We start from the raw sequence: 14290 nt of genomic DNA, 5'->3' as shown, positions 1-14290 counted from the left end.
TCTTGCTATTGTAAACTCTCATACTGGCATTTTGGAGATGGTTTGCAGGTCCCTCTGATCATAGAAAGTATTTGGAACCTTAAAAGAACAGGGTGCATAGATGCCTCTGATCGTAGAAAAGGTTTGGAATCGTTTTAATAATCTTCCTTGAGTATAATAGTTTGATTTTTGAGAAAGGATATATTTGGATGTATGAATTTTGCTGCGAAGTTTCTTTGTTAGAAAGGAGATTCGCTCATCTCATCTAATACAATTTTTCAGAAAATTAGCGAGCTCCTCCCAATTAAGCAGTCCCTCATCGAGTATGTTTTCCAGGCAAATCAGAAGAAACAAGTATTTTTATTTGGGATTTTGATTCCATTAATTTGGGTTTCAACAATCTTCATCCATATATATATGTATATTTACAGATCACGATCAGTTAATCCTCACCATTTTGTATATGTTTCTGGTATCTGCACAGGAGGCTTGGACGGGGTGATCATGAGGACGAGGCCCGGGAAGACGTCGTCGGGGTCGTGTATGTGCGGGTTGCGCTCCACGATGAAGGGGTCGCCGCACTTGTCGCTGATGCTGTGCAGCGTCTCCCCCTCGCCCACCACGTAGATCTCGTCGCAAGGCCGTGCCACCAGCTCCACCGTCGCCGCCGCCGAGCCACCTTCATGCAGCGAGCTCGCCAGGACTAGCACCCCGAGGGCCAGTGCGACGTACCACGACGCGGCGGAGCAAACGCTAGCAGAGGGCCTCGCCATTGGTATACCGCTGCTCTGTTATCTGTATCATCGAGGGTGAAATAGGCAGTGGTATTTATAGAGAAACGGAGATGCACAGAATAGCAGTGCCGGATTCCTTGACATTTGAATTCTGTTAATTGGGAAAGCGTGGAGGCCGAAGTTGTCAGAGAGAAGGATTTCGCATGGGCAGCGGTGGATGGCGGTGGTGGTGGGGCGGAGCCACTCAGCCACCCCAAGTGCGGCTTGTGATTGCACAGTGACAGTGGTGGTGCTTGGTTTGGGCCCAAACAAACACTACTTTCCTGAGAAGAGAGAAGAAGGTGATGGTGATTGATTCAGAATGTGGATAGATGCATTGAACATGAGAGGGGAGGGGAGGGGAGGGATCGCCGTAGTGGGAGGGCTGGCTCACTGTGGAATGAATCCAGCACCAGCATCGAAGGGGGCTGCATGCACCCGCACAAGTCGGCATTCAAGAACACGCAGCCTTTGGCCACGTGAATAGTTAAAAGATCCTTCCTTTTGTATTTATCATAATTATTAGAGTAATGATACATTACAATGAAAAATGAAATATAAAATTTAATATGACACACTCTATGCAGTGGATTTCATATCCATGCAATAAGTCTCACATCTATGCAATGAAGTTCATTTTCATGTAGTTGAGTATTTTATATTGAATTTTATGTTATATTTTTCATGTAGCGTATCATTTTTTTAAAGAGTAATGATTCATAGTATGAAAAATATCAGCATGAATGTAGCATGACATTCACATTGACAATGGGGTCTATTGCATGTCAGTGGGATCCATTGTATATAGTTATGAGTGTCATACTGTATTCATGTTGATATTTTTCATGCTATGAATCATTACTCTTTTTTAATTATTATAATATAAAATTAAACAAATATAATTATAATAATTGTGGATCATAATTGTTATATAATTACTTTAATCAATATTAAAAGTATTTATATTGTATCAGTCATGTTTTATAATTATTTGATGTATATTATTATAGTAATTATAATTTATCAGTGTTATCAAAATTAAAATATCTATATTATTATTATTATAATCATAATAAATTATTATGCCAGTTGTTTGTGGACTAGAACGTGTGGAACAAAATTAGCCGCGTGCGAGACTTAAAATTTGCACGCGATGTTTTTGATGAGTGGAGGAGCGTTGCACACGTGGAGCTAGCTAGTTTTGTTTCATAGGAACGCAATATAATATTTTTTTTGTTATTGTTCTCCTCCTCCATTAATTCAATTTGGAAGTTAGTGGGAATCACTATTGATGGAAGAGGAATGACATGAACTTAGTGACGACGTAAGTAAAAAACAACAAGGATCTTGTCCACCAGCACAAAGTCTTTACATTATTGATGGAAGAAGCATCAATGTCTTCACCCCACAAATCCACAATCCAATGAGCAACTTTATAATTTACAAACTACAACAATATTAAAAATAAATATATTTGCAAAAATAAAAAAAATGAGATGATAAACAAATAAATAAATACACCATTTTAAGTATTCACATAGAAATGAATGACAGTAAAATGGCACACACTATCTCATAAATTTAGTAAGCATGAAACAGAATTTTCAGAACTGGATTACAGTAAAAAAATTGCACTTCCTGTTCTGTTGTCACTGAGCTGAACCTCCCCATTGTTTTGTTCTCCCTATGATCTAAGTTAATAACAATCCTTTTTAACTTCATCAGAACCTCACAACTCTGTTTTTTTCATTCAAAATGATACAGATCCCATATCTACATTGCTCGTAGCCTAGGGGGAAGGGTGCTAGTTTCCTGTCTTTCAGTGTTTGTATCGCAATGACTCCGCCGCTGTCATGAGTTAAAGATCTTATCCCGCACGAAACCTTTGGGATAAATCAACACAGAGTCCACGCAGATTCCGCCTTTTGTGTGCGTGCAATCTATTTGTGTCATTGAAAATTTGAGCTTGGTTGACATGTTGGAGTTTTCAGTAACAAAATCTCCTGCGTGACACAGAATCCATCTCCCGGGTTCGTCTAAATAACAATGAGAAGTAGCATTCTGACCATCAGAAGTCGACAGCTGAAACTGCACCGGTTTTATGTCCCATCCGTGAACATGGTCGAAGCTGCAGACCCGGCAGCCAAATCTCCTAGCAGGTCGGCCAAGATGGAGCCTGAAATATAGGCTGTAAGTGCCCGCAGGGAAGTGGAAATCAACTTCGCCGTCAACCTCAAACCACCAAGTTTGTTGAAGATAAGCTACTTCATGGAATCTGCAAGGTAAACATCCAGATGAGTTTTGTCTTTTCCATTAAGAGCGACTCTTTCAAGAACACTTCATAACCAATGTTATTTATCTATCAATAATATTTCATGCAGATTAGTCCCTGCTTGTATCAGAAAAAAAATTTATGCAGACAAAAAAATTGTTATTCTTAAGATGGACCGACTTTGGAAATGATTTCCAAAGAGTCCTACATGCATATAACATTAAGTTGAAAATTTTATTCTTTAAGAAAATGAAAGCAGAGAAAGATAGAAAGAGTCAATTTTGGTGTTGATTTTGAAGTTGGTCTAAACCTTCTTTTCCAGAAATTCCCAGTCAAATTTTCAACTTTTCAAGCTTGACTTAGATTTCGGATTGCATATATTTACTTTTTATAAAGCTGAGTTAGATTTCTATAGCAAACTATTGGATGGGGGTACATTCACATGTCATTCACAGATTGTGTTAATAAAGAAATTTTCAGAGATATTTGAAGAGAACATGGCACTTACCCATTTTCCTAGTTGCCTTCCAAGTTTCTGTTTCATTTTGTTCGTCTTAGGTAAAAACAATCCCTTAAATAAAAGCAGTGTTTGATCTATGTTTCTGAAACTTGTGATCATGGAATAACAAATATCATTATGGCCGGTTTAGAGACAGTAACCTTCCTAAGCGCCAGAATCTGCTAGGGGCTAATATTTTGAAAAAGAAAATAATAAAGAAAAAAATATTATAAAAGAGTCCTCACAAGTGCTGTGATGTAACATACGCTGCACTTCAAGAACGGAGCATAGCCAAGGTCCTAGTAACCATCTCTATAGTATGTGAGAATGCTAGATTTCTGCAAAAACTAGGAGAAGAATATTAAAAAAATGTAGTGATTAGGAAACAAAGTTATTAAGAGCGCTGGTTCCATATCCACCTAAATGCACATACTGGATCAGATTCTCTTGTGATATTTCTGAAATGTCAACTTATATGTTTTCAACGTAATTGATCAGAAACAAGGTTATTTTAGGATGAAGATTGACTACAAAAAATCATGTGGCAGATAAATTGTATCCTAAGAAAGAAGAGAAACAGAAAACTAAATTATCATATACACAGAGAATGAGTATATATGTGATGTATAAATTTAATGCTGACAGATAAACCACTCTGTTTTACTATTGTTCAGATGAGATACCTGGACTCATTAGTGGGGACGTAATTCCAGTACCTCCGATCATCAATCCCTGTAATCAGTAGCCCTTTTGACGAAATCGACATGCAAATCCCACCCTGGTTCTTCTCCAGCCAGAATATCTAAATTTCATAAAAAGAAAAATAATCTCACTTGGTCGAAAAACAAGGACTATATTACTAATTTCCATAATTTTACCAATTAAACAAAACAAAAAAGCGTTCATTTTGAATAGAGGGAAAAAAATCTCACCTTGTTGCCCCCGTCAAGGGGATTCGGCCGGCACAGCCGAGAATACACCTCCTTCAAGCAAAGGCGATCCTTTTTGCAGCTGGAATTCTCACCGCAAGCCATCTCCATAAGATACGCGTAGTTCTCCGGGAGCTTCGCTTCCCACACAAAGTCCGCCGACGCAGCGGCCCGGAACGTCCGGCTCAGCCGCGCGGCGCCGCAGATCTCCGGCGGGTGGAGGTGGAGCAGCACCGCCGCCACGCAGCTCTCCGGCAGGTCCCCGAGGCCTGTCTCGAGCTCCCCCTCCGGATTCACAACGACGGATGCACTGGCGCCCATAGGCGGCACTAAAATCCCTAAACTCCAGTCTTAATCCCACCCAATCCGATGTCCCAGAGCCAGAGCCAGGGGAGAAGGCTCAAATCCCAAAAAAGGAAATCACGGAGACGTAGCGATGAAGCAAACAGTTGGCGCAGCGCTCCCGATCGATCGAGATCGTAACGGGGGCAAACTGGAAGGTGGGTGTTAGGATAAAGAGGGCGAACGAGAGAAGGTGGTGGTAAATAATTTGGTAATATAAAATAGCTGAAATGACGAAAGTACCCCTGTAATATCAAACTTGTCGGTCAAAAGACTATTTTGCCCCTGTTTGGCTCAAAACGAAGGAACGATCACGGCATTGAAACATAGAAAAAAAATTAGTGTTCGATAGAAAGCTAATTTTAATTTTATCTAATTTGAGTTTGATAAAATTAGTGATAAATAAATTTAAATAAACTTAATAAGTAAATGAACAAACTTTAACTCACCTAATACAGATTAAACTTCCAAGATTAGATATTAATTATCAACCACCATAAATATCTAATTGCCACATAGATTGTCAATGGAAATAACAATCGAATCCTTGAGAGAATAATCTTTTAAAAAATTTGATCATCCTGATTTACCCTTTTCAAATCGAAATCATTATAAAATCAATATTGAAGAGCATTTTTTGTTACATGTGAACAACTAGCCCTAAAATTAATGAGGTGATAAAACCCATCAGATATAATTGAATTAATTACGATAGTTGAATTGATTATGATAGAACAATTAATATCCTCCTTCGTTGTAACAAACTTTCTCGATTTACCTCTTCATAAATGATCATAAAACTAATCGTGTGAAACCATTGGAATAAAAAATTTCTCCTTAAATTATGAAAAAAAACAACACCAATCGTGTACACAACTAAGCACTAAAAAGTAGCGACCAGCTTTTAATTATCACCGACCTTTCCCCTTTTCGTGGGGTAAAGATTTTAATAATAAATGTTGCTATTACTCATTTAGCATTCAGTGAATGTATTACACAAAGATTTAAATCATGTTGTAAATCTTAAATAGTTAGAAAAAACATTGCATAAATTCATTTTGGATTGAACCCATCTACCTACTCATTTTCATTTCAATAATTCAAATATCCAAACTCACTGATCTGAAAGTAAACAATTTGATTCATTTTCATTTCAATTTTATCGGATAACTTCAAAACATACCTTCTACATAAAATATCCGTCAGATTTGAATTATGATCCTCTTGTTGCGTTTGATGGACAATTTCTAACATTCAGGGAATAATCTGAGACATTTTCCAACAAACAAACATCATAACAATGATAAGAGGAGCAGAGCGGGCATGTTTTTTTTTTCTTGTTATTCTGTTTTTACTGTAGATGAAGTAGATGGTGTGTGCACTGCAGTGTACCTGGAATTGAATTATTGTGGAATGTAGATCTCTTGCAACAGGGCAATAGCACCGTCCTTTGCTTGGAGGCCATCCAAATTGCAGTCTCTGTAAATCGACTACCTGGACAAAAGGACACGAAGGGCTACAAAACATGACAACATTACAGCCTTACAGGCAAGAGCGGCTCCAGATTTGATATGATTCTGATGTTGAAACTTCAATGGTGATGGCGGAAGCAGAGACAAATAAATGTGAGTTCAAAAATTGATTAAAATGATCAAAGAAAGATTATGAATGAAGCGTGTTCAACCTGTTTTAACTATAACACACCAAAGAAAATGAAAAGACAGAATGGATGGGTTCATGATTCTAATGGTGAGCATTCATAGTTTACCTGAACGGATGGATAAAACAAACATGAATAGCTTAGGATAGATTAGTGATAGATGGATTAAAGAAATTAGCAGAACTAAATCAAACAATCATCACAATGGAAGTTCATTTTGATGCTTTCTAATTTATCACTCCAGGTACCTAACATGTGGGCATCACATGATTCCTCCCGTCATATTTATCAATCCACTACTAATTTATTCTACTAAATCACTTGGGAATGCATGTTCATTTATGAATAGCTTTTTATTGCAGAATGCATAAATAATAATATAAACTAATAACAGATAGGTAGAGGTGTAAATTAGACCAGACCATCCATTTCTCTATATATTTCTCTAAATTTTTTTTATTCTTCTGGTTTTTATGTTGCTTATATATTTTGAATTTTTTATTTTTTATTTAAAAAATATCAAACACAATTTGATGCCATCAACATTCCACTTTACCCATCTATGACTATGCAAATCATAGCCAACAAACAATTTCTAACTTCCACATCATTATCATTTCTACAAATGAATTTGCTAATCTGTCTTGGGCTGCAATTGCAACTCTTACATGGACCTTCATAACTCAATACAAACTATGCTGCCCAGATATCATACAAACATTGCATAGACAGAATTCCTAGAACAGAAAGTTATAAGAAACATGAAATGTGCTTATTTGATTAGTGATCCATGTGTTGGGAAACTTCTGAATTGGGCACCAAAGTTCTTTTTTTTTCCATACCCTGGAGTTTAACAGAGGGAAAATGATAGTATATATTTTCTATGCAAAGCCACTTCTAATAAGCCTAATCTTAAAGCTTCAACAGATACATAGGCAGTTGTGATGCAAGCAGTGTGTAGATTTGTAAGGATGAGGGACCAAAAACAATACAAGTATCATAGTAACTGCAAAAAAAAGCATAACTAGCTGATGAAAGATTGATACTGATGAGATAACTAGGAATAGAGCTGTCATTATTATGTAAACTTGATTTTTCGCTTTGAATTCTATATCCCAATTAAGCTCAACTCGACTCTAATCTCATTGTTCTAACTCTTGCACAGGAATAATTAACACAAAGAATTCAAATAGGTAGATTTTACTTACAGTTTACACGAAAACACTTGTTTATTGAGCAACTCACCATCATCATCATCGATCCGTGGTTGCCCAACTATTTGTGGTCCTCTAAATTATCTAAAACAGCCTAGTTTTCAATCCACTAGGTTGTTTATTCTAAAGTTGTAATTGCAACACAAGAACAGCAGAATAAAAAATAATGCTGAAAACGGAATCCAATCGAGCCTTTTTCCTTACATTTAGATTTTAGACTGGCCGAACGGAGGTAAGCAGTGCTCGACTCCCCAAGGAAGAAATCCTTATCCCCGGCCACCGTCTTTGCACCGGCGATGCGAGCGACACCATACCTGCCACAGAAGCGGCTGCTCTCCGCGCAATGTCTTGTATGCATTCTACAAGAACAATGGAAGAAACTAAGTTTACTCATGGACGAAGCGAAAAAAAAAGACAGAGAAGGGACGGTTCCAACTGCAACAGCCGAATAATCGGAAATCTCGTACGACTTCGGCAGGTAATAATCGCATCTTGACGGCAACCGGTCCAGCCTCCGGCGGCGTCGTCATCTCTATTAGGGTGGCGCAGGCAGAGCCCCAAAGCGGATTTTCTACTTTCGTAACTTATTTCCTTGTAAATGAAATGAAATGACATGAAAATTCTTTTGATGTCATTTTTATTTTATTGTTTGGTCATTTTAATTCAATAATAATTCTATGTTTAAGTTAATCAGTTGTGTATAAGGATGCATTTAATTTATTCTTTTGGTGTGTGAAGTCTCCGTCACTTAGCGGTCCTACACGATCAATCTTATGACAATCAATAAGGAGGTAAATTAAGAAATTACAATTGACCATGACATAGGAGGACCTTGTCTTAACTTAGTCGAGATTCAATCGCCATTTCAATAAGTCTGCTCTATTATAACTAACTCAACTGTGCTCTGAAATCTCAAAATGTGTCAACCTTCTCATGTGATCTCTTGTTGGGTATAACTGAGTTGATATTTGAATGATAGATTGACAATAGAGATCCTAATGCCAATTGATTTCAGCTGTTGGTCTACTATGTCCATCCTTCCTTTGTCAGATGCTTTACCTGATAGCCATCTCACTTACCAATCTTCTTTGGAGGGAGAAGCCAACCAACAAATTATCAAAGTAGCCACCGAAAACAAGGAATGTGCAAAGAAGAGTTGACTCGCTAGCTCTATAAGATGGGACGAGACTATTGAGCAATGGCACAACAGCATAGAGAGGGAGACTGACCTCCCATGGCTAAGCCTCTTGCTCAAGTGAGTATTCCACTCGCAGCTTGCCTGCTGTGCGAATGAAATACTCATTTGGACAAGATGCATCGCATGGGAGGAATCAAGGGACATGTAAATGATCCATGGAGAAATGAAACCCAGGTACAATATTAAGCAGGAGTTCAAGGTTTGTTTTCTCATTAACGCAGGTACAATATTAAGCTTTTGGATTCAATCTACATCTGTTTACACTAAGAGTCTCTTGAATTTGACAAACAATATCTACGGTCTAATTTCTTTCCGCTTCTCTTCTTTACAGACCCTCACACATGTATCAGAAACACCAGCAGACCATTTGTTTCTTATATATTCTGTACACGGATTTCTTTCTAACATATACCGACTAGGCCGCAGTTCGAATGACATACTAAATATATCACACCATCATTTCTCACAAAGAACTGCTTCTCAGTGGCCGCCGTTGATCCCAAAGATACGAACTTTGTGCATGTTAGGCAATTTGGCAATGACTAGTACGATCACTGCAATCGTGTTGAGGAAAAGCATTGGATGCCGGTAATCAGTTGTGTGGGAAGCTATTAAGTACCTGAAGAATTGCCAAATCACTTGAGAAATTAACTAGCAAGCAGATAAAGGTGCAGGAGGCATTGTTAGAAACGAGTTAGCCACACGATGCAAAAATTTGGAAATTTTAGTTGCTAAACCAATCAAAACTAATGTCATGAAGCTTAGGTTTCAACATGGCAACAATTGTAAAGAAACCTGTTATTTCAAGAATTTGTATATGACTGGTTTTGTTTGCAGCGGGAATTAAAGACCAAAGTCGAGTGGCAAAGTTCGTATTCATTTGCAAATGGTCACTTGGAATTTGATGAGACAAGGATGTGATTTATATTAGCAAGATATGAATGCATTCTTTTGCAAACACTGAGAATGAGATACCTATGAATTTGGAAATTGTGAATCAGAATTAATGACTGTCTAACATCATTCAATAGTACATCACCTTTGTGATTCATTCATTATAGAAACTCATTACTGAAAGCAATATTGATAGAAACACTTACAGAACCACAGGGACGACAGTCAAGAACTTTCTATTGCGTGTAAGCTGTTTTCCATTATCCATCTGCTCCCACCAAGTCAAACTGTTATATATGCCCTGGTCCTCTGAAAAGGGTGTTCCCTTCTTCCAGTGGAAAAAGTGATAAGTCATCTGGACAAAGAAAAAACAAGGGAAACAATAAATAAATAAATAAAGATGGATCTAGAAGGAAATGGCCGACCAGATGGTGAATTGAAACAGAAGACCAATGAAATTGCAAATAGAAAGCAGTACTATTCTGTTCCTGAATTGCCGAGAATCAAAGTGACAACCTGAGAGAAAGAGTAATAATATCCCACTTCTATTTTTTTTAACTTATGGAGTGATAATGCGTGTAAACATTTATCTAATGCTTTTGGAGTGCAGATACATGTAAACAGCTTATCTAAATCCTGGTTAGTAATCCCTTGAACAAAGATGAAATAGTCAAATTTCATATGATATTCAACTAAATAAAGTTCATCAAGTACACAAATCTCATTCTTAACTTCATAATTTAGTAATCAGTCAAACAAAGATGAAACAGTAATATATTATATGAGGGCCTAGTTATGGCCAAGCACCATACAATAAACTCATTAAATTAAATTCAAAGCCAAAGTAGAAATTATAACAAATACTCAAAAACAATAATGTATATATAGTGAATCAAAAGATGACATCAGATATGCATCTTGAGAAAAAATGGTACAATATAATTGTATCATTATAAAAAAAAAATACTAGTCCATGGACCAAACAAGTCATGAGCAAAATGTCAGACAAACCACAAAATTTTGAATTTATAAGAAAAGTAATAAAAACAGATTGATGTCCTGAATAGATTATTGAATCAAAAACGGCGAGAGACACTCAGAAATCCTACCTTCAGTTAGCTCGAGTACCATCCTATACAATCTCAAATATAAATTAATAAGTCCTAGTGTTATGCAGCAAACCATTTTCTCCAAGACATCTTTTTGCTAAAAGTGAGTGAGTCATAGTTATATGTGAAAAAAAAAATGACAGCAAATACAGTAAACATAATCTACTAAAGAAACAATTAGAAAAACATGGCTTCTAAAAAACAAAGATAGTCCGGTGCACGAAGCTTCCGCTAGTGCAGGGTCTCAAGGAAGAATCAGACCACATTAGGTCTATTGTACACAACCTTATCTTGCATTGTGCAAGAGCCTGTTTCCTCGACTCGAATTCATGATCTCAAGGTCATATGACAACAGTTTTACTGTTGCACCAAGACTCCCTTTCAAAAAAAAATGATGGCTTTTATAAAAGATAAATTATTTCTGGCTGAAAACAGATTAATCTATAAATACGCTCTATGGTGATCCAATCATTAAGCGATTAGAGCCAACTAAGTCTTCTTGCAACAGGATGAAATGCAGCATCTGGATGTTCGTCAGTCAAAGGGATGTTGCAAAGCAAGGAAATGATAATTAGTGTTGGAACCCAAGCTATCACCTTTAGTGCTCAAGCCAGTGGCCTGCTGAAGAGAATAAGAAAATACTTGTGGAAGATGAAATGGTGTTCAGACATACTGTTCATTGCCTTACCAACCCACTTTTATCCCTAAGGCTCACCGCTTGAAATCATGTAGCAGCCATAAGTTATGGCCAAGCCATTGCACAAATCAACATGTCTTGGTTGTTCATGCATGAATTGGGTTGACACGTCCGCCTGCCGAAGACTTCTATGATGTGTTTAGACATGTTGGCAGCAGTGTGCCAATCGGACTGTGGTCGTAATCAAATATCTCTTTGTGGTAGGTGAATGCTACCCCAGGTGTCTAATTGGTCATGTAATCAAATAACACCATCACTTTAAACGCAAATAAGGGAAGTAATGAAAGCTCGACCACTGTATAAAAATTTTATGATTTGCAGATCGCATGGAGGAGAAGCAATAAGAAATTTTATAGCCAGAGGAAAATAACCACGAAATATCCCACGACTTCCCCTAACGATAACCCTCCAAATCTTCCCCATCAAGATTCAAAAAAAAAATACCAACAAAGACAATCAACTATTAATTCTACCCGAACCTCGATAGAAATCGAAACAATCATGAGAGAAAGAGAAAGAGAAAGAGAAAGAGAGAGCATACGGCAAAGTGGGCGAGATTGACAAACGTCCAGGCCGTTCCAGGGGCGCAGCCGAAGAGGGAGAGCACGAGAAGCCAGGAGAAGAAGAGAATGAGGATGTAGGTCGTCCAGACACCAGGGTAGACAAACCACTCCGTGTTCTTGTTCAGATCCGCCGGCGGCACCGCCTCCACATAGAGCTTCGCCATCATGCGCGACGCCGCCTCTTCCCCGATCTCAAGGCGCAGGAACTGGATGGATTATGGCTGACCAAAGAAAGGGAGGATTTAGGAATCCCGACGACGGAAGCGATTGTAAACCACCGGAGCGGCGGAAGGGTTCGAAGAAAACGACGCCAGAAAAGGAAGACGGAACGGAACTGCGTTAAATTTAGGCTACTGTGGATAGCGACAAACAGTTCATTTTTTTTTCCGTTCTCATTCAAAATTATCCTCTTTTAAATCAAACGAGCCATTAAAATAATCATTTAGAAAAAATCATTTTTAATTTTTTTTATCTCGATAAATGTAAATACTCGAGAAACTCAAGTGAAACCTTAGCCTTTGGAGGCCCAACTCATCTTTTGGGCAATTGGGCTGCATCTATCTAGAATTGCAGATACAGCCGTTAATTTAGATTAGACCCATTGAGTTGTCCGCCCCGTCAAGTAATTTAGACAGATTGAGTTAAAATTTTATCAACCCATTTTAAGATGGATTGGCCCGCTTAGGCCCGCGACCTATGTGGGTTGATCCATGGGTTGAGAAATTTTATTTATTTATTTTATATTTTAAAATTTAAAAAACTCAATGAATTAGTATTTGATCCATTTAAATTATAATTCAAATTTAAAAATTATAATTTAAATTTAAAAATGTTAATTTACTCAATTTAAATTATAATTCAAAACTTAAAATTTTTTATATTTTTAACAGGCCCGTGGGTTAACTTGCAACCCGCCTTAAGTTGGATTGGGTTAGCCCCCACCAAGTGATGGGTGTCCCCCCCCCCCCCCCCCCCCCCCCCCCCCCACCACCATATAATGGATCCACTATGGGTTGGCCCATCCCACCATGGATTGCCCCATTTGACAGCTTCTAATTGCAGAAGGTTTAGATACGCAGAGAGCATCTAAAGAAAATAATAAAATAGTATGTTAAATGAACAAAATATCAAAAATTTAATTGAGTTATTTCAAAATTTTAATTTTTTAATAAAAAATCTCGATTATTTTAATTTATTTAGTTTTATCTTAATTTTAAAATTAAAAAACCGATTAAACATTAAATTGAAGTCATGTTTAAAAGAAAAATCTTTAAATTGTGACTCTCTAGAAGGATGATTAGTAGATTTGACAATTCTATTGGTTCGATTTGTGTGATTTCAATAATTTGTAAAAAAAAAAGATTGATTTATTACATGAAAAATCAACATAAGATTATATACAGGTGTATCCTACTTCCAAAAAATTTTTCAATCAATCAATTAGTTCAGTTTTGATTTATCTAATTCGATTTTAAATTAATTGATTAAATATTTTTGTTTTACTGAGATTCAATTTGACTAGGGATTGAGATGCCCTTCCAAACAAGTAAGGAGGGCTCCAAGATGGTCCCAAATCACTCCGTCCGCATAGGAATGTGCATGCATGCATGCACGCACAACTGCACGAGCAGCGGCATGCATGCGCAGCTTAATTTATAATCATTCGAGAGGGGAAAAAAAAGCCCCCACAAAATTAGCTAGTTAGAGTGGATTCTGTAGCACTGCAACAGTGGAATTTAATGAACTGAATCTGATCCAACATTTAGCAGAAGAAGAAGGGAGAGAGGCAAGCTAAGTGAAGTGCAAAGGCGATCGAGCAAGCTAAGGGGCATGCAGTGAAGTCACATGGTTCATCTCTGCTAGCTTTTGTGGTCATGGTGTCCTGCACAGGCACCAGTAACGCCCTGCCCCTCTTTTCACGGCCTTGCTACATCTCTTTCTTCAAAAGAAAAGAAAGAGGAGCTAGCACTTTAATTTCTTAGGCCATTGACCTTGCAGTGGACGGGCCGGCCATGATTAAGGAGGGGGACACTTTCTGAAGCTCGAGCAGACAGAATTATAGGGCTCGATGCCAAGAATAATGGGAACAACTTCGTGCTTGCAGCGGCTTGCTACAGTCCTGCTCTTAATTATGGGCCATGGCTAGGGTTACGACTAGGGT

The 14290-nt window shown here is 37.7% G+C and overlaps 3 protein-coding genes across 4 annotated transcripts; all 3 read right to left on the bottom strand.

Moving 5' to 3' along the window:
- Positions 1-335: 335 nt before the first annotated feature.
- LOC141814879 (uncharacterized) lies at positions 336-761 on the bottom strand. The gene has a single exon (XM_074702834.1). The coding sequence runs from the start codon at positions 750-752 to the stop codon at positions 429-431; it is 324 nt and encodes a 107-aa protein (XP_074558935.1). The 5' UTR covers positions 753-761; the 3' UTR covers positions 336-428.
- A 1496-nt stretch (positions 762-2257) lies between these two features.
- Positions 2258-4946, bottom strand: LOC141814594 (F-box protein PP2-A13-like). Of its 2 annotated transcripts, XM_074702533.1 has the most exons (4): positions 4456-4946; positions 4207-4325; positions 3769-3861; positions 2895-3027 (listed from the first exon to the last, which is right to left on the bottom strand). In XM_074702533.1, the coding sequence occupies exons 1-3, from the start codon at positions 4771-4773 to the stop codon at positions 3798-3800; spliced, it is 501 nt and encodes a 166-aa protein (XP_074558634.1). In that variant the 5' UTR covers positions 4774-4946; the 3' UTR covers positions 2895-3027; positions 3769-3797. The 2 variants fall into 2 exon arrangements, with proteins under 2 accessions (XP_074558633.1, XP_074558634.1); XM_074702532.1 differs by lacking the exon at positions 3769-3861 and having other exon boundaries at positions 2258-3027.
- A 4106-nt stretch (positions 4947-9052) lies between these two features.
- Positions 9053-12482, bottom strand: LOC141814835 (uncharacterized). Its single transcript, XM_074702784.1, has 3 exons — positions 12108-12482; positions 9967-10115; positions 9053-9485 (listed from the first exon to the last, which is right to left on the bottom strand). The coding sequence occupies exons 1-3, from the start codon at positions 12294-12296 to the stop codon at positions 9347-9349; spliced, it is 477 nt and encodes a 158-aa protein (XP_074558885.1). The 5' UTR covers positions 12297-12482; the 3' UTR covers positions 9053-9346.
- Positions 12483-14290: the final 1808 nt, after the last annotated feature.

This window comes from Curcuma longa, chromosome 21 (genome assembly GCF_044706935.1).
Source record: "Curcuma longa cultivar G26 ecotype Majalengka, Jawa Barat chromosome 21, ITB_CL_G26_1.1, whole genome shotgun sequence".
Taxonomy (NCBI): Eukaryota; Viridiplantae; Streptophyta; class Magnoliopsida; order Zingiberales; family Zingiberaceae; genus Curcuma; species Curcuma longa.
This window is presented reverse-complemented; position numbering and strand designations above follow the sequence as displayed.